Here is a 26,740-nt window from a genome sequence, read left to right on the forward strand (position 1 = left end):
ATCAGTTTGAGTATGTTTGGAAATTTTATTTTGTTATTCAATATAAATTTGAGTTAGAGAAGTTAGAACTACTGACCCAATCTATAAGAATTTATTCTTCTGTTTTTACTCAGTTTGACAAAGGATATGCTTACAGCATTCGCCACAGCTATGGGAAAGAAGGAAGGAGGACTGATTATACCCCATACAGCTGCATGAAGATTATCATGTCCAATCCACCAAGTCAAGGGGATTATCATGGTGAGTTCCTTAAGGGGAAAACCCCCAAGCATTTACAAACAGCAGAATGTCTTGGCTAGATAAGTTATTCCCTCCTGTAGTCTCTTAAACTGTGTATTTAATTTCCAGACCATAGTGGTCTCGAACTATTCTCTTTAGATCAGACTTGATAACTGCTGTTTTTACATACATTGTGTCTTGCAGCTCAAGGGGACTTTAAATGTGCAGATGCCTTAAGAAATAACCAATCAGAAGTGTTCTGAGATATTAATTCAATTATACAGGAAGTCTGAAGTTTGATAGGGTATTTTAAAAACTCCGACATGTATGACTAAACATGGAAAACTTGCTTCACTGTTGTTATTCTAATACTCAGTCATTCATTCAGATGTGTCTCAAAACTCACTCTAGGACAAAAAAATCCACTTAGCTGGTGGAACTTTGTAAGTTACTTATAAGGTGATATTTTTACAACTGACTATGCTTTTAAGGACCAGTTGACTCTCATTGCTTTTATTTTCTTGGTTTTTTTCCACAGCTATTAAATGTACCAACACTGTCATTGTTAGTAAGAAACTAACTTAAACTCTTTTCCTGTCAGTGAATAAGAATTGTGGCCTGTTTATGGTGGGATATTTTATGTGACTCTCGAGCCTGTGGTGCCCTGATAACTCTGCAGTAAAGTAATTATTTAGAGGAAAAAAAAGGCAATTGTACACATGGGTAATTAACTTTCCTATTAATAAGCTGTTAGACAATTAGGAACAGCTTAGCTGGTCTCTTGAGTGCCTTACTGCACTAACTCCTGAGTAAACAGCCTTGTTGTGAGCTTGCTTATTTTTTACTGTCAGGGTGCCCATTCCGCCACAGTGATCCCGAGCTACTCAAGCAAAAGCTGCAGTCATACAAGATCTCTCCCAGTGGAATAGCTCAGGTAAGGCATATTTTGTTTGACACTTTCATTAATATTCTGTGTTTCAATTGTACTTTCTATTCGTGTAGGAATGCAACATGCAATTTGTCACTGTGTATTGTGAAATATTTCTTCTTATATAAGTTTTAAACCAGAATTTTGGCTTTCTGGCTGCAATGCTCCAACTGATGTGATGATTATTGTCACCACCTTTTATTGTTTAATATTGTGAGGAGGTTTATTCCAATAGTGGATACAATCCAGATTTTTTTTATACTTTGTTTTACTGCACTGTGATTAGAAAAGAAGTTTAAATGAAACTGGCTGTGTTTTAGAGAATTCATTTTTATTTTTATTTTATTCAGTGACTGGTGGATGACTACTGTGTAGTCAGTACACAAATGTAATTCTTTTCTATAATAACTTCTAAAACCATACATTCCTCATTATCTGTTGTGCTAACTTCCTCTGAACAACAAAAGCACATAAAACACCTAATGGAATTAAGCAGAAATTTTTATCAGCTTTTAAAACATGTAGACTTAAATTTACCTAAATTCTATCTTATATAGATGTAGGAATTGGAATTTTGAGAACTCTGTCTCCCACTGCATTCTCTAGCAGGAGCTTAAGGCAGTAAGAGGATGTCATCATTTTCATTGAAAGAAGAGGTACTGGTGAGATTTAAGCTGAGACCAAACAGTTCTGTGTATTAACTGGCTGGAACCTGCTTTAGGTCCATAGGAAAAATGTGCTTTAAGGTGTTGTCTTTAGTTCATGTAGAATGTCAGGCATCAACAGGCTGTAGTACCAGATGGAAAAGAATGTGAAAGTTCCACTTAAAGCAGTCTCCCTTGGAAGGACTAATTAAGATACAAATTAAAAGAAACTAGTTTTAAAGAGTTTATTGTTCACTAAAGTAATTCTTGACAAATTCCTGAAATACTTGTACTTTTTTTGTGTCAGTATTTTTTCCTTTTCCTTTTTTTCCCCTGATTTCTTCTGGTTCATATCAGTAAGCATTTATGTTATCTGACAGGCTCTAAAGATATTTTCCTTTGGCTTTTTTTCCTTAAATATACATACATACATACATATATATATATATATATATATATGTATATATATATATATATATATATAAAAAGAATTAATGCTGGTCTGGGATTTTTTATCCTTCTAATCATTGGAAAGATTGGTGAGGATTTACTAGCTTAGATGCCTTGCTGTATGTGTGGGTAGGATTTAGTAGAGGTTATTTCTTCAGTGAATTTGCACAGTAAGGCAGTATCTTCATATTTAATGTAGTTCCTTATTTAATGTGAGTTGTGATTTTGTTTTTGTGTGTGTATGTGTTTAGGATTTTTTTTTATTTTTGTAAAGTAGAATTTGAATTCACTAGCAGTCCTTGTATTTTCTTAGCAAAAGTGACTAAAAAAACTGTCTCCAGTGACATCTTCTTTGCCCAGAAATGGATATTGTCCTGTCCATGACTTTTGTGGTGTTTAAGTGCATATAGGGTAAAGGGCTCTTCAGTGTCCACTCCTAGTGCTAAACCAAAGAAACCCCAAAATGATACACCCCCCATGCAAAACCTAACAAAAATAAAACAAAATAATGTAAAATAAAATGCTGGTTGCTCCTGGCTTCTGAGAAATCAGTCTTTTACGTTAAACAGTCTTTGAGATATCCAGTAGGAGAAGAGGAAGAAAAATGGTTGCCATCAGTCTCCAAGTTGTCATTATTGCTGCCTCTGCTTTCTGCTCCATTTTCATGGTCCATTATTGTTTGTGTGACTAAGAACAGGTCAGGATCCTTCAGTCCAGACAGGGCTTTTAGGAGTCTTTTTTTGATGTTGATGATGGTTGCTGAGTATCAGAAATGCTTTTTTCCCTTTAGCTCTGTGAATAGATATTAGGGGTGGATGGTTTACCAATCTTTCAATGGTCTCATGTAACTAGACTGGCCAACCCTTTGACTCTTAGACTTCCTGTTAACTCCAGGTCCAACAAGAGCTCTCTTAGAAACTGCCTAAAGCTATTTTTAGTGAATGGTCCAGAGCTTGACCTTTCAGCTATGTATTTCAGTAAATAGTATGTTTTCTTAGGGCTCAGGACCTCTTATGCTCGTTCCTTGGTCTGTTCCAAAATTCTGGCAATGATGCATACTTTTTCAAACATCTCTTTTGAATGTAACTATGCACTGATGAATTGGTCCCCCACTGGGATTTTCATCTTTTGGTTAGAGTACTCATGTCTTCCCTCCAAACCCACAAACAAGGCCCGTCCTTGTCTTTGAAGCTAGTTCCTCATAGCTATTATGTGAGCCACAATGGGGGTTGGTGTCTAGCCCTAATGACTGTGGTTTTTCCCCAGTTTTCTGGTGTTGTTCTCAGCCTTCTGTTTCTGGGGCTGACCATACTCTTGACATGCACCCTTTCCTTTAAGGTTCAGAAGAGTTTCTGAGTTTTTCCAATACATTTGATAAAACATTTGATTGCTGCTTGGTAGGAACAAACCCCATCCTAAAGGGCTTTGTCACAAGACTGGGTGTGAAAAGGGAAAGATGATGTGATGATAGTAAAGAGCAAATACTGCCAGATCTCATATGACTTCAATAGTTAGTCTGAGCATTAGACTGCTTTCATTGCATTCATTTTTGTAGTACTGTCAGTAATGAACTTTGTGTCATATTCTTCAACAGACTTAGTGTTTTGGTGGGTTGGAGATTCTTCACAGAGATGGAAATACATAAGCCAGTCTGTGATTAGACCTCTGATATGGCTGTATGTTTCTATGAATGAAAAAATCCCATCAAAACACCAAACAAAAAACTGCCAAACCTGCAGAAAAACTCACCACAAGACCACCACAGTGAGAAAACACTTAATTCTCTCCCCGTTGATCTAATATTTAAAAAGTTTTATGCTATTGCTGTCCATAAAAATATTTCTCCTTGCAGCTAAAGAAAGTTTCCAGGAAAAGTTAGAAATTAATCACACATAACTGAGTCTATGGTAGAAAGATTTTCATGATAAGTTAATTCTGCAATGTAAAAAACCCCAAACCCAACCTCACTTTGAGTAAGTTGAAAATAACAGTGGATAATTATAGAGCCCAACTGTCCTGCTATGCAACATCTTTACTTTGAGTGCTGAGGATCTATAAAAGCAGGTGGCTGCAAACATCTGCCAAACATCATCTCAGCCTCATTAGCAGTCAGTAGAGCAGCATCAGAAAAGCAAGTTGCAGATGGCAGTGAAGAAAAAGGCACATAAGGACTAACAGGAAAAGTCCTTGAGTGTGTACCTTTACTTACAAAATAAAGCAATGCAGTGTAAATGGCTTAATGTACGTAGAGGCAAAAGATTGCTGCTGTGAATTAAGGTTTGAGTGGAGGTCTGTTTCTGGGAAATACTAGGGAAAAACAGCTGCAAGCTTGCTTTCATTATGGACAGAAATGTAGTAGAAAACATAATATTTATTGGGGATGGTAAATCTGTTTTGTTTTAATAGAGGATTGTTAGTTTCTCACACAGGGGACTCCTAGCTGGGCTTTGTTCTTGCAGTGTTTAACCTTTTATGTTTCCTCTTAGCAACTTCTTCCCTCATAAAGCAAGTTAATCTACTAAAGCTTTTCTTCTTCAAATGTTAAATATGCCCCTTATTCCCCCTCCCTTTCACATACGCAGAAGGGGAAACTAGTCCCCCATTGTGTGGCCAGTTGAAACTTAACATGTATACTAACTTTGTTTCTCTCTAAGGGTTTATACTAAGAATTTGTACATACCCGAGTTTGTTTCCTCAATGAAGGGTCTGAGAGTTAAAATGTATTTAAAACTAAATTTAGAAGACTTTTATTTATATCATTTTATTGCATATAATCTTAGTTAAATAAAGAAGAATTTTGAGAAAATCGGAAGTATTTATGAACTAGATTGAATTAGCTGACTTATTTCAACTGGAAAATTCAGGTTTTATATATATATGTAATATAATATAATATAATGAATATTTTAACTAACCAACAGACAAATAGGTCTTCTGATAATTACTCCATAGTAGGTGAAAATACTTTTTAAGAAAGCGTGTACTTATAACATGGTTAGCATTTTCTTTAAAATAGAGGTGGCTCTTTTGTATGGCATAGATTGTATTGTAAGGAACAAACAAGCAAAGGTAAGGCAATATGAACTTGAAATGTTTAGAATAGATGAGGTTTTTCAATCCTTAACTACTAATTTTTCCAGTCAGTTTCAAGGAGAGAGGAGAAAAAATGGAAATATATGTATGTATACAGATAGTGGCAGATTTCAGACTTCATTGCCTAGCTGGCCTTGGCCTTTGTGTTTTACAGAAGGTTTAACAGAAGGTGGCAAGAGGGATAGAAATGAAATCAGCTGAGCTGTTACAGAGAAATAATGGAGCTAAGTACTTTCCTGGCAGTATGTTGCTGTTTTTATCCATTCAGCAAATGTAATTTATTTATATATCTGTCAATAAATACAAGGCACCATCCGATAATGAGTACAGCAGGGATTTAAGCTGTATATTGTTGTGTTTGACACAAAGGTCAACCTTGGGAAATGGCTTGAAATTAACATTCCTTGAAAACTATTTTTCCTTCCACTGAGGCTATCTCTTAATTCCAGCAATTTTCTCTGTTTGATAAGCAGAGAGAGCATACATTTTGATTATATAAAGGAGGGAGGAGGTAATGAGACTTTAAAATATTTCAACCAGCATTGCATTCTGGTGATAAGAATGGGACTTCATGCAGCACAGAAGAGATTACCTGAAGTAGAATTGGAAAGCAAATTGTATTTACAAAAGATGGCATGATTTTCCTAATATGTGTTCAAAACAGCCTATTCACTCACATATTCTGCTGAGCTTGACTAGAAATAGCTTCATTTCAAAAAGAACAAATCTGATTGAAGGTAAAAGCATTCCCCTTTCACAGATACATGTCTAAAGGATTTGCATTAAATTTTCTTGATGGGAGCACAGTAGTATTTTGCTGTGCATCTGCATGAACTGGTAATGTGGAAAATAAAAATACAAATCATGTCCTTGATTGCTTCATGCTTCAACCACTTGAATTCCTAGATTTATGTCTGCAATTATAGAAGAGATGTTGCAATATGATAGTTTGACAATAACTGTCACAATCATATTACCAAAATATAGATTCAACTTATTCTTGAAGTTAAGAGTATTGGAATTACATTTTAAGGGTTGGGCGTACCTTCCTGTGGTTTTATCTTGTTTTTAACGTTGCCAGGGCATTTTAAAATGTTGTCAGTTTTTTGTAGGACTCACAGGTTTCGTGTGCTGCAAATGTCCATGAGCTGTTGTACAAGGCTGCTGTGGAATACCTTTCTGTTGAAAGTGTCAGGAAGTTGAATGTGTGCTGCTTGTGAGTCTCTCTGTGCTCTCCCCTGCAGGTGCTGGAGCTGGTGAAGGGCATGCATTTCCAGCTGGCCTGTCAGAAGTACTTCGAGCTGACACATGATGTGAGTAGCTACTGCTCTTTGTTCAGCTGTTATCACCTACTTCTCTTGAGGGAGGCCTTGGAAATCATGAATGAAGCCCAGAGACTATTTTCAGTTTGCCCATCCATCATTAGCTGTTTTGCCTTGTTAGTTATCTCTTCAGTAATTTCAAATATTCCTTTGAAATTTTCTGCATTTATATATTGACGTTATTAATACCCTCAGTATTACAAGATGTTGCAAAATATTATGCTGTCTTCCTGAAAAGGTCAATATTGTTGAATCTTACCTATTTCAAGTCATTTAGTGTTTTCAATATCCTGCTTTTAATCAAATGTGTAGGCTTTAATACATTGAGCAAGTTTGATGTATTTAGATACACCTTAAAAAATAAAGGGAAAGTATCTAAAACCTCTTAATTTAATCTCCCAGCATCTTCATGGTACCTTTTGTTAATTTTTATTCGGTATTTTTTCACATTTGTAGTCGTGCATGATTATTTTTTTAAATCAAGATGAGCATTCTCAGATCTTTCCTATTTGCTTAATTTAAGCAAAGTTATCTTGAAATTTTCTACAAAAATTTTCTAAGATAACAATTGGCCACGCTCCATCTCCTATGTGATTTCTTGATTTAAAGAACCAACTTTTGCACTGCTTCAAGATTCCTTGTCATCAAAAAAAACCCCTCTCTTCACAAACCAAAAAATAGAAGCATCTCTTTCTAACAGCAGACTATGGAACAGCTTTACTAAGGATATGGATGAGGATTAGATGACTCACTCAGAGGCATTTACCACTGACTTTTTTGTTCTTACTGGTTTTCACAATTGACTCTAAGTGGAACTGTTTATCTTTACATATTTCCAGCAGTTATATGTATGAATGTATAGCAAAGGTGTACCCTGAGCCTGTGTTCAGTGTTGTTTTGGCAGCTGTATTTTGAGAGGAACGCTTTTTCTTACGGTCTTGGAAAATGTGAGAACAAGTCTAATAATCTGGAAGGAAATTCAAAATAATATATAATTTTAAATTTAGGTAACACTTGCTCTGTGTAAGCTCATGTCAGGAGAAATAATATTTTCTCAAGATGACTATAGACCCCAAGGTCAACATTCATCAAAAGATAAATCACTACTATGCATTTTAGGAAAGCTGTCTTTCCATTCTTCTGTAGGAAATTCTAGGAAAACATTATTTTTTATCAATTTTGTGGTAATATAAGTGTCTTTTCTGCTTGCACTCACAATAATCTTTTTGCTTTGCTCTTGATATTATTTCAGTGAGAGAAAGAAAAATACACAGACACTGTCGTTTGAATGGCACATGCATATGATGGCAATTTTATTGCAGAATTTAGCTGCTCAAGTTGTTACCAGCCTATTTGGACTGATTTTTCTAGTCTACAACTATGTGCTTTATTAATTTTAATTTTTTTTTTCTATGGGGAGGTAAAAGATATGTCTCTGAAGCTGGTGACCTTTACTTGCAATCAAACCTTTGCTTTCCTGTATATCACTAGCAGTTTTTCACTGAAGGAAATTTCAGAAGAATCAGTTAGCATAACTTTGATTGTTTGAGTAGAGGAGCAATCTTAAGTAAAATTTTCATAGAAGTAATGGTCTTGCTTACATGGAGAATTCTAAATTATGTAAAAATTTTACCAAGAAAGTGTTTGATTTGTATTGGGAAGAGCTCTTGGTGTTGCCTGCACTTCTTAAAAGTTATGTGGGTAAGACTGACTATGAATGACTTTGTAACAGAGACTTGTTAAAGATTTTGTTTCTCTGAGTTCACAGGGTCAGCTTCAGTAGTCTAGTGCTTGGCACCAGCACTGTGCTAATACATGCAGCTGCACTAGAGTGAGGATGTTCAGATACATTTGTGGGGGCTGTGTCCTTGCACTTCAGTGGTACAGGTTTGAATAGCATGGGCTAAGAAAAAGCTGATGCTCTGTGTATTCTGTGTAACCTGGGCTTATTAACTTCAGTGCTACACCTCTCCTGAACTTAGGCTGTGCTTTTTCACAACCTCAGAACAAAAGCAGACATCATTTGTATGGTCTGGTGCATGGACCTGGCAGGGGCTAAGATACATGTAGGCAACTTAACTCTTCAGTAAGTGTGCGAAGGGAAAGCTGTAGCACCATGATTGCTCCACATGGTTTTTCTCTGTACCATTATCAGCTGTCATTTTAAAAGTTCTTGGTTAAAGCCCAAAATAGCTTCAAAATTACTATTTCAGGATTTTCAAAACAATATTTACTATAGTAGGAATATTAAACTGGAGTTTGTATGAGAACCAGTATGTGCAAAATGTGCTGAATCCAAAAAAAGTCTTGTGTTAGTGTCACCTACTTAGATGGATTATACAGTTATGTCTGAAGTGCCAGGTCTTTTTGATTGGTTAAAAGCTTAAAGTTTTAAAGCTTTTGCATGTTAAAAGCTTAAAGTTTTGACTGCACAGAAAATACATTTTTATTTGGGTACGGTGGATTTCAGATAGATTTAACAGTGCATTGGCAAAGCTGTTAGAGAAATCTACTTTCTCTATTTCTTGTAGTAAGTCTCATCTAACTTACAACTAAGTTAATGATGAGGCTTTTAAAATTAATGTGCTTTGATCTATATTACTTAAAAACTTCGTAAAATTTGCATAGAAGTTGTATGAGCAGTCTAATGTAAAAAACTACTTCCATTTTTGTGTTCAAATATCTTGTGGATTTCCAGCCAGAGTAGAATATTTTTATTCAAAGAAATGCTTACTGAACCCTGTTGAAAATTACAGAGAACAGAATTCTTTCTATATCACTATATCACAAATGAAGATGATGAAAAAATCTTCGCCCTTTTCTTTTAAGGCTCTCACAAAAACTTGATGGTTGAATGGTTGGAATTCTTTTAATTAAGAGTTGTTGAAGCTTCATCTGACAGAATTTTATTTAAGTAGCATTCAAGTTTGAGATGGAAAAATGGTACATGGACTCATACAACAATTTCAACTAATGACTCGTAAATAACTTTTAAAAACCCACAAATTAAAACTCACAAATACCATCAATCACCTCTGAAAATATGGTTGTAGGCTCCATTCATACAATGAGCTGCTTCTACAGCTTTTTCCAGACTTTTGGGGAGAGAAGAGTTTAGAATAAAATTAAGAGTTACAAAGTGAATCTCAAATTGGTCCGAAGAGAACTGAGATTTTAAGGTTAAAAAAAAAGAGCTCATTAAGAGGTTCTAAAAGGAAAGTCAGTTTTTCACTATATCACTTCTTTTTAAGCCTTTTTCATGCAAAGAAGTAATTTAGTTCCCATGTAATGAAAATTGGAGGACGGATGAAAGCTGGCTGGATGAAATTCATCCAGATAAGACTAAAATCAAATTCAGTGATGACTTTGGGTTAGGGTGTTTTTTTGGTTTTTTTTTTGTTATGCATTTGAGTGCCAAATTAGAGTGCTAAGACTGTTACTTTTAAGATTTTTTTAAGCAAGGTTGCTGACTACAGTTGCCAATTCATGTCTGAATTAGATTTTGTTATCCATGTCACCATTTTCTAATGCAGCTAAGCTCAGCAGTGGTAATGCATTTAATCAGGGTTCCATTTAGAGCACACACTGATCCTCTGCTTTATGATTATTCACAAGCAGCTGAAATTTAAATTGATGGGGTTTGGCATATTAAATTAGCCACAGTATGTCCTCGGGAGACTCAGTGTGTGTGCAGAGTTGCTTATTATGCCTGAATTGGCCACTCCCTTCTGGGAAAAAAGGAATATAGTGGGAGCAGAAATTTACAGGTGTATGACTCTTAGTCTTCCATGGTGTGTTGTATCCCATGTTTGGTAAGACTTCTAATGTATTTTAAAAGCAGTATTTTTTTTTTAATGTTCCTAGAATTCACATAAACTGACAGGCAGATGAAAGGTGCAGGTTGCCGTGAAAGCACCTTTTAAAGTAAGCATTTCCAGCTTCTGAGCCTCCCAAAAGAAATACAAAAGTTATAACTGGTTCTTGGTCATTACATCAGAATAGCTTCCTTTTAAAGCTGAAAGCTTTCTTGACTTGAAATATTTGATGAGCATTAATTGAATGTTCATTTATCAAATAATTCCAGAGCTGAAAGAATGCATCTGCTAAATAAAAAGTAGTAATGCAAATCTGCTGCTAGTTTTCTGTATTTTTTGCATTGAAGACTAAATGCTCTGTGGTACTGGTTGTGCATCTAGAGTCAGGATGCTGATGGTGGCACTGCTGGAGCAAGGACAAGTTTGATCTTTGGGGCTTCTGTCTTAGCTCACTCCCTTGTAAATACTGCATTTGTGCCTTCTTGGGAAACCAGGGAAAGACATGAAACTACCCTTTTCCATTTGCAGTTTCAGACTGATACTTAAGATCTGGATTTATACTGTACAGTTGCTACAACTTCTAGCAGTATTTTTCACTCTCATTTGCACTCTAGACTTCTCTTACTTCCTCTTTTGGATGGTGAAAGTCCATTTTAAGGTGTAGGTTCAATAGTTCTACATCTCTAAAGAGATGCCATTTTATTTATGTGTTTTTAGATGCTTTGGGGTGTTATTTTTCTTTACTGTAGTAAAGATAGTGTGAAATAATGTTTAAATATGCCAAAGTTATTTTATTTCTGCAATGAAGGAAGAAAATTTCTGATGGAACTAAATTTGTGTTATGCTAACATTTACTGAAACATTATTTACAAACCAATGACTTTTTCTTCAACAAAATTGGAACTTATTAAACCATTAATTAATCTGTTTTTGAATATGAAAAATATGTGTTTTAGAAATAAGTATAATAACTTGGTGTTCCTTTCCTTTTATGTGCAGGTGGATGACATTGGATTTTCTTTGAATCATCCTAATCAGTACTTTATAGAGAGTCAGAAGCTGTTAAGTGGTGGTAGAGAACCAAAGAAGGAATTCAGTAACTCGGGAAACTTTCAACAAAAAAATAATAGTCAGGAAAGCATAAATTCAAGTTCTACTCCCACTTCTTCAAATGCAAAAGCTGATACAGAACTGGAAGGACTGGAAGCATACTTCACTGAAGACTAAGCAGCTGTGTTATTTGTGTTATTTTTTCTTTTTTTTTTATTATTTCCCTTCTCTAACTGGATTTGTCCCTGTACTGAAGAATATGCACCTCACTACCTGGAAGACAGAAGCATTTAGTGCTTTGAGAAGGCTGAAAAAACAATAGATAAATATTGAAGCTGTAATTGCATCCAGTATTTATTCTTACTGCTTTAGGAAACTGTTTTATAGGGTGTGTTTAAGGATGGGAAATGAAACTTTTTCACAATTATTAGGTAATTTTTGTCCAACTTACCTTTTTTTGGTTTTCTTCAAAAAGTTCAAATACCTTTATCCCCTTTTGTGATCACTTTTCTTTGTATTATCTTAATAAAGAAAATTGCAAAGCAGAAGTTTTTTGCATTTTTTTAGCTGGGCTGGTAATTTATTGGGATGGTAATTAAGTAGGAGTTCTTAAAATCAAAATTACTCTCTGGAGGAGTCTGTCTGTCTCTTCTATATGAGGAGCTGAGGGAAATCATCTTCGTAATTTGTACCTTGACACTAAATTTAGAGAACTGGTTTTGATGCTTGGAAGAGAACATAATCAGAGTTTACACACCTGTATGTAAGAAAGTAAAAAAAGATATTCTACCAACTGATTTATCATGAAGAAGCTAAAAGCTTATTAGCATATATTTCTTTTAAAGTTTCCTCAATGTCTGAGTGTGGTTGGAGCCTCCTGTGTCCTGCTAAGATAAACAGCCATCAGAATGAAGCTTTGGCTCACCTAAATTCCTCCATTCTCCCAAAGCTCAGGTTGCCCAACGCGCAAACTGCTTTCAGTCCAGCAGCAACCAGTGTGTGAGGAGGATAGGAGCTCCAAGCAGAGCTGGTATATTCTAGCATGCTGTTTGAGTACTCTCCCAGGGATATAAAGACCTTAATTTTATTTTACCTGATGCTTAAGGAGTTTCAAGACAACATTATGCCCTCCCTGGAGGCTGACCTTGCTACCAGTGCAGCCTTTAATCACATAAACACAGTACTGTCATTGCTAGGGACTTGTACCAGCTCTGGGAGACCTTGACATGAAGACTCACTGACCTCTGCTTTTCTGAGCTTGCCTTGTCCTGCCTGAAGCTTTGTTTTAGCTGTAACTTTGTTCCTCAAATGACAGCCTAGCTTGTACAATTGTGTGCTGTGCTGCCTATCTTTATAATGGTTCTGGTATAATTCTGTGGCTGTTGGCTAGGAAGTACTAAGTAGTTACTTTGTGTAGAATGAATTAATCTATGATTTTAGGTGCAGAGGCTCCATGGATGTAAACAAATCATCCAAGTGCCAAGCACGGATCCTAATACAAGGATGGGTTCTCCTACTGGTTAAGCTTCTGGCATCACCTCACCTGATGTGTGGAAGTCCATGGGTTGTAGTAGATGGTTAAAACACTTTGGGTTTTGAAGTTTCTTAGGAAGTGGTAACTGTCCTCTGATTTAGCATTACTGAATACCTGACTTGGAGGTGCCTACGTGGACATCATGGATTCTTTCAATAGAAATTGACTCTTTCAGACATGCTATGAGATTTATGGTCTTAAGTGAAACAGCTGGGAGAAGGATGAGGTCATCAAGGCAGTGAATACAGGTAATCCAAGGGAAATAATTTCTGGTTCAGCTGCAACTTGCTCACGTAGACATTAAACTTCCAGCTCTTACTTTCTGAGCGTTGCTTGGGCTTTGAAATCTATGTTGGTAATGGGCTGTTTGTACATGTATTCTGTAGTGGATTGCTACATTAGAATAAAATTATTTTTAGAAATTCAAGCATGAAATATTTTGAAAAATAAATGTATGTTACAATGAAGATAATAGCAGAAAATCCTCTGAATGAAAAATCTTAAACCAAAGTGCAAGAAAGAAGAGTATGGGGCCTACTTCATTACTTGATTGGCCTACTTCATTATTGTAAGTTTACGTCACTTGATTAATAGTACTACAAATTGCCTTTAACTATATTTTCTTTCCTTTTATTAGCCAGGAGGACTATAATTAAGTAGCAGAAAAATGTACAGATTATGGCCTACAGTTGCAGGTAACTAACAAAAGATTGAAATTAATGCTTTTGGTGCTATTTGAAACAAATTGAAATTTATTTTCATATTTCACACATTTTGACCGTTTTGTCTTTCCTTTGGAAGATGAATATTTTGGAAATTATTATATGGGGAAATCCAGAAGAAAATCCTCCTTGTGAGCTGTTGGACGCTGAGGAGCTTAAAACTCTTACTGCTTTGTAAATTCAGTGTGAATCAGTTGTCCTATGGTTATGGAGCTTTTTGAGATTAGAAAGGCAGAATCACTAAGAATCATTCGTTTGAAAACATTTCCTGCATTATAGTAGTGCTACTGAAGTTATACTTAGTCAGAAAATAAGGGTTCTGAAAATAAAGGACACCCTGATAGAATTATGCAATAGTCGAAAATAGCAACAAACCCAATTACCAAATAAACCAATAACCAGAGGCCCTCAAAATTCCAATCCCTGTTTTACAAGTTGAAATTGCGTTTCTGCAGTAAAGAATTGCAGATGGATTTCTTTGCAAGTATCAACTCTTTTAAGTGGATCTTTAAAGTAAATTATTGTATTTTGCTACTTGAATAAAACACAGGAGACATATATCTAAAATTAGAAATTGTGCTGGAGAAGACACTTCAGTAGTCTGGCTCAGTAAAGGAGATACTAAGATAGTATTTGGTTGCATTTCTGAGGGGTTGCACTATGCCAGAACATAGCCCTGTGCAGCAGTCGTGCTGATGTAGGAAGTTGTTTTCTTTCCATCCAACCTTTAATCTCAAATTAATCAAATGAATCCCAGTTCAGTTTGGAGTTGGATGTTCAAAAGGAAACAAAAGGAATGCTGGCCCAAAGCTTTTGAAGTGCAAGCATCCAAGACAATAAACAGTCTCTGGCTTCAACGCCTTTCCAGATCTAATGCTGAAGAGGAAGTCACTGTTGGGTGCTGAGGAGCTCCCAGACTGAGTGAGGCTTTAAGTGCTGCACTGAGGTGAGGAGTGCAAGGGGAATGGTGGGAGCTGCCACCATGGTCACGGCACCCGGCACAGGAGCTGATCCATGCAGCCGCACACCTGATGCTGAGCACGCTGCGTGTTTTGGGAAGTTTACTTTGGCCTAGTTTTTGTCTTACACTGTGGCTGGAGTGGTCAGTAGCAGGTAGAGGAATGTGCAGAATGTGCCTTTTGTGTGAATTTCTTCCAGAAGGGACCCACTTTGCATGCATGCAGACTGGCTGGCGGTGTGAGCCAAAGCAGAGCAAATGGAGGTGACTTAAGAGATTGCCTTGAAAATAGTGAACATTTCAGACAGTTGTAAGTCCGTGTAATTTATCGTGGTTTTGGCTGGAATAGAGTCAATTTTCTTCCTATAGCTGTTATGTTCTGTGTTTTGGACTCAGAATGGGGGTCAGAATGAGAATAAGGTTGATGACACACTGATGTTTCAATTGTTGCTGAGCAGGGTGTACTCTCAATCAAGGACTTTTCAGTGTTCCATGTTCTGCCAGGGAGCAGCTGCACAAAAGAAGCCAGGAGGAAGCACAATTAGGACAGCTGACCCAAACTGGCCAAAAGCATATTCCATACTGCAGAACGTCATGTCAGTGTGTAAACTGAGGGGAGGTACTTGAGAGTCACCAATTACCAGTCAGTGTGTGGTGAGCAGTTGTATTGTGCATCACTTCTTTCTCTTGGGTTTTCTTCCTCTCTGTCCTTCTGTCCTTTTCATTACTATTATTATAATAATATTTTTTTAAATGTTTGTTTCAGTTATTAAACAGTTCTTATCTCAACCATCAGGAAGTGTTTTTTTTGTTTGTTTGTTTTTTGTTTGTTTGTTTGTGGTTTTGGGGCTTTTTGCTTTGTTTTGCTTTTGGTTTTTGGGGGTTTTTTTGCTTTGATTTTCACCCCTTCCCCTCATCTCTCCCCAGGGGTTTGTGGTGTGTGTGAGCTTTCAGGTAAGCTTACTGATTGCAAGCAATTACAGATGCTTTCCTTGTTTCCCCCAAATACATATCAGGAAAATCCAATGAGTTACAGATGGAAAGATGTGTTCAAGGTTTCCATTTTTAAGTAGTTTTTTTGGGTGTATTTCACATTGTGATACTTCAATTGTTATTTATTTTTTTAAAGCATATATAGCCTATTCTAGAATCCATATCTATTTGAAGTCCTTTAAAAACCCACAGAAGAATCACTTTTTTTCTGCTTGTACTCATGAACTACTCTTGGTAATGGTATTATCTCAACATCAAAACTTCTACCTGTGGTATCTAGTTGACAGAAAAATAAAGACTTTCACCCCTTAACACACTTGCTGAGATTGGTCTAAATCCCTCAAATGCTGAAGGATTTACAGTGTTTGAATTGGATAAAGGTTATGATCAGTGGGTATAATTCAATCCTACAAGGAACCTGAAGTGTTTATATAGGTAAATTGATTAAAAACAAGTATAGAAATGGTTGGGATAATGTCAAGAATGAATTATAGTTGTGAAATGTTAGGACTAGATACTTAAATACTAACTTATAAACAGAGGAAGTACTGGGAAGACTTTAGAAGAGGGTTGGGTGAAAAGTAGATAAATTGCTGGAGACTTGAAGGTGGTATCAGTGTGTATCAGGTGGGGGGGAGCAGGACTTGGTGATTAGACTGAAAAAAAAAGGAAGATGTATAAACTCTCAGTTTCTCTTAGAATAAAAATTACAACCACAATGGAAGCATCATGAGCAGCTGTGTTTCTAGCTGAAAGTTTTCAGCCAAGTTGAGAATGTTTTGTCATATAATCATAAACTTTAATTAAGATGGTTCGTGAACATGGGGTAATGAAAAAGAAGTCAGTATAAGCGGAAGAAGATATGGCACAATGTTTATTTTTTCAGAAGAATATTGCATTCTACTCAGGATCAGAGTTGTATAATGGAAGATGTTATGCAAACAGAAAATCTCTGCTATGCTCAGTGGCCAAACTCATTAAATGAACTTCTGATCTAAATTATTTTTACTGAAGTGTCTTTGCTCAAACTGAACCAGTCAAATGGATGCGTGCACTGGATGAAATGCAAATGGTCTCTGTTGCGCTGTTCCAAGTAGATGGCCTGGCTGCCCTTTTGGCCATTAGAGTCTGTGACATGTGGGTTTATTTTTATGCTTAATACAAATTTAATCTTCTAAGCTGAAAGTGTCCTTGCTTCAGGCACCTACAGTAGTGCTTTTGGGTGGGATATAGTGCCAGTCTAAGAGCGATGGAAGAGTCAGAAATGTGTGATTCACCCACTTGATGTTCAGGTCTTGGAATTGTTGGTGGTTTGCCCAGCTATAGTTTTCAGAGAAATGGTTGGCTGTAGAAAAATACCTGCTTTAATTCTGAGCTGATCTTTGGTATTGGAGCATAATTAAAAACATGTGAGGTTCTTAACATGCTGTAGGTGAAAACCAGTAATAATTGCAGTTACTATATGACTTTGAATGGAAGAAAAGGAGAATCCTTGTCAGCTGTGTCTTAGGAGGGAGGTGAAGGTTTTCTTACATTGTCTCTCAGTTAAATCCAGAGGCACTGTTGAAGACTGATTTTATCTAGTGATGCAGTTTTTCTCTCTTTTCTGATATCTGAGGAGTGGTTATAGAACTTCCTTTTCCAGGACCTAGCATTAATAGAAATACAATTTTTTACAGTTGGGGAAACTTTTCACTTGGATTTAGGTATTCACCTATGGTCTTCTTCTCAGTTTCATCAGAACTTTAGTACATTAAGAATAACAAGTGCAAATATCTGAATCAACGTACAAATAAGAAAAATAAAAATAATTATTTAAATATAGTTGTCATGTCAGTTGTAGGGTGTGTAATTAGAGCTACAATAGTTGAATATGTTGGTAATACAGCCATAGTAATCTGGGGAGTGCAAGCATATATGAAATAAGTTCAGTACTCCTTTCCCAGGTTATTTCTACTTGGTGTGTTTAGAAATGAGCCTTAAAAAGTATATTTCTCGTTTTTTTATCATTCATTTATAGATAGTTATAATTTTGTTTTGTAAAAATTTCAAATCTATTATGCAATGGGAAAAAATACATTGGAATGTCCTTTTTAAATTCACCACTGATATTCACAGATTTTATGTCTTTTGCCTCTGTGTTTGGTTTAAGCTCCCTCTTATGAGCTGTGTAAGGCCTTACCTTGAAACCTCAGGATTTTGTAGTTTTGGATTAAAGAATCCAACTTCATTCAATTTTTCTTTCATGCATCACCTAGGAAAAAAGTCCCTACACAATGAAAATTCAGAAGACATTTTTTTATATGAAAGAAACTCCTTCTTTTGACCTTCTAAAGCTTCAATCAAAAAAAAAAAAAGAAAAGAAATTAAGTAAATTTTCTTCTAAACAACAGGGTGTAATTACACTGAGGAAATCTTATGACTATATTTATGCCTGTTCTAGAGTCAAAGCTTTTCTTTTGATATCTGAATTGTTTTGGAGCATATGTAAATGGGACTTAGATTGTGAGGGAAAACCAAACCAACCTCAGTAGCCTTATCAGAAATGAAAATAGAATATTCAGTCTGCTGAACTGCTTCCAACCTGAAGGCCAAAATGATCTGAAGCACAACCATCAAGCTGGAATATCTAAATTGGCTGTCAAGCAAGTTTGATGGGATATTCACTCTTTTTGACTGCAATGTGTGCTCCCAGCATGTATCAAATTAGATGGCAGAGGAGAGACACTTGTCTCCTGTAGGTAGCTGGAACCTATTTAAGCCAGTTCGCCTGTGTGACACTTACTTAAGGTGCTTAAATGCTTATCTGGGAGGGAAAAATCATATCTCTGTGTATGGCATCCAGCTGTATTACTGTTTCTGCTAAAGTGCTTTCTCTAAATGGGTTTTATGTCTGAATAACAAGCTGTACTGTAACAGGCTTGTCATATTTTTGCAAGAAGTGTTCTTAGCACATGATTATTTCATAACTTAGTAACTTCAATATTTATTAAATTGTCTACTGTGCAGATTTAGAGCACTAAGCCCAGTTCTCTGCAGTAATGCCAGCCACCAGTGCTCTCAGCTCACAGTTTAAATTCATTTTCTATAAGGTAGTTGATAGCTGATCTTATTTTCACCAAGTAGCAAACTCTAGAAATGCTTTTTTCCTAAATAGAATTAAATGCCATTTCAAAAATTTCACTTGCACTCTTCAGCTGTAGTGATTCAGTATTTTGTGGTAATTTTAATAAGAAAGAATTGTTAAAAATAGTTTTACTTACATTTGAACTGGAAAAAAAATGGTACACTTTTTTAATTACAGTTTGCTACTGATTTTTTTTTTTAATTCAGTGGAGCTCATTGCCAGCAGTTTATTCCTAATAAGTTACTTTTTTTACCCTTTGTATTAGTAGACCTAAACCTGTCTGAATCTTCCTCAATGACAGTAACTGCAATAATCATTTTCTCTAATAAAAATCACCTGAGACGCTTTCTGTAGCTTGAAAGATCAAAATCTTAGAAACTAGTGCTCCTGCAAACAGTATTATTCTTCAAAATAACAATAGTTAAATAAAAAGTGTTGTCATCTTCTTAATCATCATAACTATAGAGGACATTTAATTACTAATAGCTGATGTTGTCCATAAATCTGGAAGAATTGTCTAAATAATAGCATCTCAAGCTTTAGTAAGGACCACTTTTAACAGCTGCTAAATTGACACTATAAAGAAGTGAATAGACACTTTTTACTGAGCAAGGTTTATTCTGCAATTGGTATTAACTTGTCTCAACAGGGCTGAGATTTCTAGTATCAAACTGAACTGTTCTTCATGATCTGGTTTCATCTGAGGATAGGAATTTGGGTCTGACAGTCAGGTGAGCTGTACTGTGTGCATTGACCAGCTGCTTAGAAAACTCAGATCTCACATGCTGAATTCATGTGAGAATTCATTCACAAGTTGAATGCTCAGTTTATAGCTGCATAAGGAGATAAGCAAGTTAATCTGGATTTATTTCAACCAGTAAGTTGAAGGTTGCTGGCATTCCTTTAAAATCCAAATGTCTAAATATTTCAATTAAAATCAAACAAGCAACACCAACACATGTTATTCCTGGGTACTTTAGAAGAGTCTTAATTTTTAACAGTTGCTGAATGACTGTTTTGGGACTGAAAAGTTGGCTCTTTTCTGTGCTCTAAGTAAATAAATGCATTTGGGGTATTTAATGCATCATGGTGTTAATGTCTTCATGGTTCACTGTGGTGAAAGTCTTGCATGCAAATACTTGAATGTTGCTTAACCTAAATCTACTCCCTGAAAGTGGTGGGGTTTTTTTTTCCCCTTGTGTGGATAATTTGTGGTGCTTCACTGAGCAGAATCTACAGCATGAATTAGCTGTATGACCAAACTGTGGTTGCAGAGGGTAAATTATTAAAGTCATGGCTTACTTTGTGTGTTTGTTCTGCCAGGTGGAAGACTGAACTCTAATAATTAAAGATGTACTTTTGAACTAGTCTCAGTGGGATGTTTGTAAGTGATTGGTAAAATCTTCATTTCCCAGTGTAAAGAAGGCTTCTATTGGCCATCAGTCCTGCTTTGCTCATGATTCAGGACAGTTGTTAGCACTGAAAGGAGTCCAGAGCGATCCTTGGGGTCACAGGGTGGCTTTGGAATAGAAAAGGGAGGGATAAAAGTCAATATGTCTGCTTTCTGCATGGATTGGTTGCACAGTAAATGGCCCGTGGTCTATGGGCTCTGTGTGCCAACAGCCATCAGGTACCCAGGAAAACTGGAGGTCTTGTGGGTGACACCTCAGGGACTTCATGTAATACTCATGGTTGTTAGAATACAAATACCTCAAAAAAATCCCCAAACTGTATAGATTTTCACTTTGAAGGAAGCACAGAATCATACTATCAAAAGAATTGTGATGTTAAACCTGGCTGTAAACCAAATAGCACCAAGTGATCATTTCAGGGCATGGTGTTGCACTGTTACAGGAAAATGCTGCTGTTCCTATTCACTGTTACTAACAAGGGGGTGATTCAATGCCACAAGCACTTCCTTTTGGTAGGCAGGAGACCTTTTTTGTGTGTGCACTCCCTGAACCGGTTTTCAGATGAAAACACTCCCCAGATGGAGTTTTATTGTCAGGTTTGCTCTTAGAAATAGCTTTGGCTTAATGGAGACATTCAGGCAAACTTCATTTTGCCATTGTCTCTCATTGTGTGTTCTGTGTTCAACGAATGGGAAAAAGGAAAAATATGTACCAGGAATATCTGGAGATTCACCTTCTTCCTCCATCAGGCTGTGGGAACCTGGAAGTTGCTAAAATGCTAATGAGCCACCTGAGTCGCAGCACTTTGGTAAATAGATGTAGTGTGAAAAACTGCTTTTTCCAAAAGAACACAATTTCTGTTTTGTAATCTCTACCATAATACTGAGATGCTGCATGCTATGGATTGCTGTCCTGTGACTTTAGAGCACCATAAAAACATGGAGCATGACAAAACCAAGGCATCTCCCTCTGAAGGACAAACCCTATAGAATTCATTCACTCTGCTGCTGCTACAACACACTTTTCCCTTGGAGGATGTGTGCTGTAAGGGGCACATTGTGCAAAATGCAAAGAGGTGCAAACCAGACAGCAGCTTCCATTGCTACCCCTAAAAAAATATAGCAAAAATAAAAAACTTCAAAATTATAAAGAAAAGGTTGGAAGGATATAATGATATTACTATATGTATTAATTTCCAAAGCAGCTGTTGTGGCAGGGTCTCATTTATTGCAAAGAATATGGAAGACAGAATATTTTTTGTCCCTAACAGTTTACAGTTTAAATTGTGAGATGATGTAATGAGTGAATATATGTAACAAATATAAGGGGAAGATGATTAAAATAGAAAATGGGAAGGACTGTGACCAGTGGTATTTTTACATTTATGTGTTGTTGTTTAAATTGAAGGTTTGAGGTGAGTTGTTAAAATGGATGCTAAATATGTCCATAGTCTTCACTGGCCTCTTGCCTATCCAGTATGAGCAATTGGGTGCTGAGGAAGGATTTAAAATCAATTAATACAAAGTAAGAAAATACATTAAATCAAATTATGTGCAAAATAACCCTGAAATGAAGGATGAACTGCTGAGATGAAGTCTGTGCCTCTCTTACTCTCCGTGTTCTCTTGATGTCCACAAACTTTTCCAGGATCTCTGACAATGCAGAAGCTCTTGTATGGAACAAGCTTTCACTTTCCTGCTCCTAATTCTGGGTTTTTGATGTGGCATTGCAATGACAACAAAAGGCACAGGAATGTGCCTGTTTCTCATGTATGAGAGAAGGATGCTTTTGTGTCTGTCAAGGCCTTTAATCATGCTGTTGCTGTTCTCAGTGTTCAGAAAGCTTTACTTGTTTCTTTGCCTGGGACTTTTGGAGGCAGAACAGGTCTTGTTTCTGATGTTGTCCAAGTCTCTTTCAATCAGCTTTGTAATATTTTTTTTCAGCTCATAAACCACATTTTTATTAGCCTGGTTTGTTTTCCAAAGCAGCACTTCCACCACAGAAGCATTTTGACATGCAACAGCTGTGCTCCCGTGTCCAGCATTGATGGCACATGCAGAAGGTTTGTAGATTGCTCCAAAAGAAATGCAGGTTTCTCTTGGCAAACCTTTCAGCTGTACCTTGTTCAAGGAAAGAAAAGTCCACAGTAGCTGGCAGTTCTAATTTGATATGAGTTAAAATACAGTGGCTTTGAGTGACACTGGGCTAATGCACATCATGAGATGACAATTTGTCATTTCAGCCATGTTAGCACTTAGGGGTCAGCTCATAATTAATGAAGATTATTTTAATATATTGGGCTTTAGTGCACTCAGTTGCATTTATGATTAATCACAAAGGCATCTAGAGGCTGGATTTCTTTGTTTCAGTCAAAATAAAAATAAGTAAATATTATGCCACAAACTAGTCATGATACCTTCTGTTTTTAAAGACCTTTGATTAGAAAGTAGCTCTGTAACTCAGGTGATGAGTACTGGAACTACTTGCAATCTCTCAATCCCAGCTCTAATTCTCATTGCATAGAATGGCCATAACAATGATCTATTCTTATTGCCTATTCTGAATATTGTTTATTCTAAAGGGGAAATCTTAAATTTTCTTAAAATCTTAAAATGCTATTGCTGCTGCTTTTTACTCCCTGAACATTTGAATTGAAATGAATGTTTGCTACCTGATGAAGCCGAGTGAGTTCTATAACTTTCTAGTCCATACCTCATCCCTGGCAGCTCACTGGATGCTTAGGAGAGGAAAGAAACAAGTGGGCAGTGATCCTTCTCTGGATAGTCCTGAATTTTAAAGCAGTTTTTTGAAGTAACTTACACTTTTTGTCTTAGCATTCTTGTGTTTCCGTGATGTGATTTTGTATTATATGAAAAAAATGTTTCTTTTTTTTTAAAGTTGGGTGCCTGACCATATCATTATATTATATTATATGATGAGAAAGAACAACTAACTGTTGTTTCACCTTCTCAAAATAGCAAGTTCTAGCAGTCCTGTTTTTGTAAACAGAACAGTCTTACTGTGTTTGATATTTCTGCACACGGATGTCCTTCTGTGTGTCTCATATTTATTATCTTTTTTGTATGTGGTTTATTTCCACCCTGGACTTGGGTTGTGTTTTCAGTCCCAGTGCTCCAGAGACTTGTCTGGTCGCTGTTGCAGTGCAGCTAATGAGTCTCAGTGCACATCCTGTGCTCAGAGCACAAGTTCACCTCTCATACCAAGCTTGCATGAATGCTTCTGTGTACCTGGTAATTTTGCCTGGGGATAACCAAAGGTGGCTGGAAATGATGCAGAGAAAATTACTCTCCTGTGTTTTCTTAGCTCCAGAATCATCATCTGCCTAGTAAGCAGCTGTGTTTGAGACTGACCTGCTTGAATATTTATTAGGATTATACAGATCAGTGATGTATCTAGGAGATCTAGTGGAAACAACTAATTCTGTGACTAAGAGCTCAAAGCAGCACATATTCTTTCTAATCTAAAATCTCATATTGTCCTAATATTTACCAATAAAGAAAACAAACATGCCTTGTAACTAGAATATATATGTAGAAGGAGGTAGAAAATTAAGCAGATATAATAGAAAATATTTTTCATTATATTGTTTTTCATAAAAAATATAAGGCATTTTAGCCTCTTTCATGCTTCCTGATAAATGCTGAGATTAACATAACTTCATTTTATGAAGTATAGTATAGGCCACTACATGGAGCCCAGAGTGCTGTTTCAAACATTTCAAATAGCTTCTGCCTCAAGCAGAATCTTCTTCAGCTGTAGTAAGAAATCTAGCTCTAAAAAGAAAGGGTCTATTTAAAAAAAAAAAGTTCATTAAAAAAATTAATATATATAAAAAGGAGAGATGTGTTCTGTCCTCACTTCTGTCTCTCAGGGAAAGAATAAATATAGGGCATCTAGGCTCCTCTAAATTGTTAGACTTCTTTTTTTCTTCCCTGAAAATTGGTTTTAGGTGTGACAAACACAATTTATCATCCCTCTGGACTGCGTACAGGTACTTGATTGATTTCAATGTTGCGAAAGCCAAAGCCATCCCCATGTTTTATCATTGTACTCCTCTATGAGAGATCTTGAAGATTGGATGAAATACCCCAAATATAAAGTATTTTTGTTATTACAGATTGACCAAAGAATAGGATTGTGTATACTTTGTAAACACTTCCTCTTGTTCTGAGCATCTCTGATCTCATATTATCTAAATACAGTTAGTTAATGTTCATAAATGTCTTTGTATTTGAACAAACTGTTTTGTATTCTAGTCTTGTGATTGTATAGCTGGAGCGAAACCCTGGCTTCAGCAAATTTCATATACTAGCTTATGTGCTGTAGCAAATGATTTTGGACTGATGCCATAAAATGAATCTCATATTTTAGTAATTAATTTGTAATCATAACTAACTGTTAACAGTTTGTAAGATAAAAAAATCCTACCCAGCCAAAAGAATAAATGAAAATATCTTTTGGGGGACAGATAACTAACTGTTAACAATTTGTAATATACAACAATACTACCCAGCCAAAAAAATAAATGAAAATATCTTTTGCTTGACAGATTTGGTTGACTAGGGAATAAGCGAACTCATTTTTCTGTTAATTTATCTTTTTACATGCAGCCTAATAATTAGCAACAAACAGTTTTTCAATAATTGAATATCCAAAATGTATACCTTGATATTTTATTCATCTTTGACATTATGACAGAGCTGTTTTCTACACTCTAGATATGTTCCCCATATGTATTAGGCTTAAGAGCTATGTCTGGAGTGAAACAACCAGCATTTCCTCTTTCCTGCTCTGCTCTTTCTAGCCCTAGTTTTTATTTCCAGAACTTCCAGTCAAATACATTCAAAAAACTTCATGATAAGCACTTGAGACATTTTCAAAAGAGGATTCTGGTTACTTAATTATTTTCTGCCATTCCAGAATCGCTTTCAAGGCGACAATTTTTTTTTCCAGGTTTAAATAGTACTTCCAGGAAAAGAAGCTTGTCGTAGAAATGAAGTCACATAAAGAAATTTATGAACCCTGAGCAGGCGCCTGCTTGTTTAGCTTTTATCTTTTATTTCTGATTTGGAATGGGTATTTGAAGTATTGCTTTGTTTCTCTACAGGTAGATCAGTAAGCAAGTGCTTTTGTTCCTGACAAAATGCTGAAGAAGAAGAAAAAATCTGTTTCTGCAGTCACATTTGAGCTTTTAGGAGCTTTAAGGACAGACCATCCAAGATTCTAGAAGGTACCAACCAAAACAGTCAGAATGGCAAATTGTTTATTTTAATTTTTTGTTTTTTACTTTTCTCCTTGAAGTAATGCCTACACTGAAATTTTAGTGTTTCCATCATCCAGAAACCTCAGCCTTTGTGGGAAAGGTAACACTGCCTGCTGAACAGTATCAAGGCTGGGGAGCTACCTTGCCTTTGACTGGGGGTGCTCTTGTATGCAGTGTCAGTCACTTGCTTTTCCTTTTCAGAGTAAGCATAGATGCTCTCCTGATTTGGAGGAAGTCAATTTGCTATTTTCAGAGCATGGTTTATTTGCTCTCCACTGCTGATCAACATACAGAATATCCTCTTCTCTGGCAGGTGTTCTGTCTCTTGTCTCATCCTTTGAATTTGAGTTGCAAGGAGAGGTTCTCACTTGGGAGCTGTTCCATAGTAATTTCTTTTTTGTGAAATGATAGGCTAAGAAACTGTACTAATGAGGACTGCTCAGGAGGTCACACACCAGTGGCAGCTGTCAGGATGCACTGTGAGCCACTGGTGGTGGCTGAATACAGCCAGAAATAAATGCTTTGTCACAATGCCCTGTGGGTGAAGCTTGGTAATTCTTTGTTCTGGCATACATATTTCTTATGAATGCACCACAAAATGGCATCTCTTAGGTATAAATAGCAGTAAAAAGAATCAATATGATGTTTTTGTTGCTTTACTAAAGATTTGAAAAATTAAAATATTATAGGGCCTGGAGGGAGAGAATAGTTTTATCTACCTGCATTGTAAAAGGATACAGAATGATTTTCAGACAGTAATGAAAAATTGTGGAGTCACATGTTCAGGGTGTGCAAGCAGGTACAGCATCCAGCTTGCACTATGAAGGATGGTAAGTAGGCACTAGCTGGGCAATCCTGCCAGAAAAAGAAGGTTAACATGCTGTCAGAGGTAGGTAGAATAGGGTTTTGCCTTGGTGAACTGGAAGATGATGAGAAGACCAGTAAGTTATGATGAGAAAAACATAGTCTTGCCTGCTTACCAGAAACTACCACATTTTAATGCCAGATACCAGCCTCAGACCAAATATTTCCAGATTTACAAGCTGATTGCAAACCCCTCTCTCGTCTCTTCATTAAGTGAAATTTTGGCAGGGCTGAGCCTGTATCTGCACTTTGCTCATTGTATTCTTAGTGTGGTCTCCTCGGGAAATTGTGGGGAAGGGGAAAAATACCCGATTTGCAGTTTAAT

General features: G+C 36.3%; 1 protein-coding gene across 2 annotated transcripts in view; it reads left to right on the top strand.

The window, feature by feature from the left end:
• Positions 1–12,069, top strand: part of PRIM2 (DNA primase subunit 2) — a 90,395-nt gene extending 78,326 nt beyond the window's left edge. The window contains exons 10-13 of one of the 2 annotated variants that reach the window (XM_002194286.6): positions 114–240; positions 1,071–1,153; positions 6,579–6,647; positions 11,471–12,069. In XM_002194286.6, the coding sequence (XP_002194322.3) occupies positions 114–240; positions 1,071–1,153; positions 6,579–6,647; positions 11,471–11,698 (507 nt within the window). In that variant the 3' untranslated portion in view covers positions 11,699–12,069. The remainder of the gene's footprint in view (positions 1–113; positions 241–1,070; positions 1,154–6,578; positions 6,648–11,470) is intronic. The other variant, XM_072926491.1, reaches the window with a different exon arrangement.
• Positions 12,070–26,740: the final 14,671 nt, after the last annotated feature.

Source organism: Taeniopygia guttata, chromosome 3 (genome assembly GCF_048771995.1).
Source record: "Taeniopygia guttata chromosome 3, bTaeGut7.mat, whole genome shotgun sequence".
In the NCBI taxonomy this organism is placed as follows: Eukaryota; Metazoa; Chordata; class Aves; order Passeriformes; family Estrildidae; genus Taeniopygia; species Taeniopygia guttata.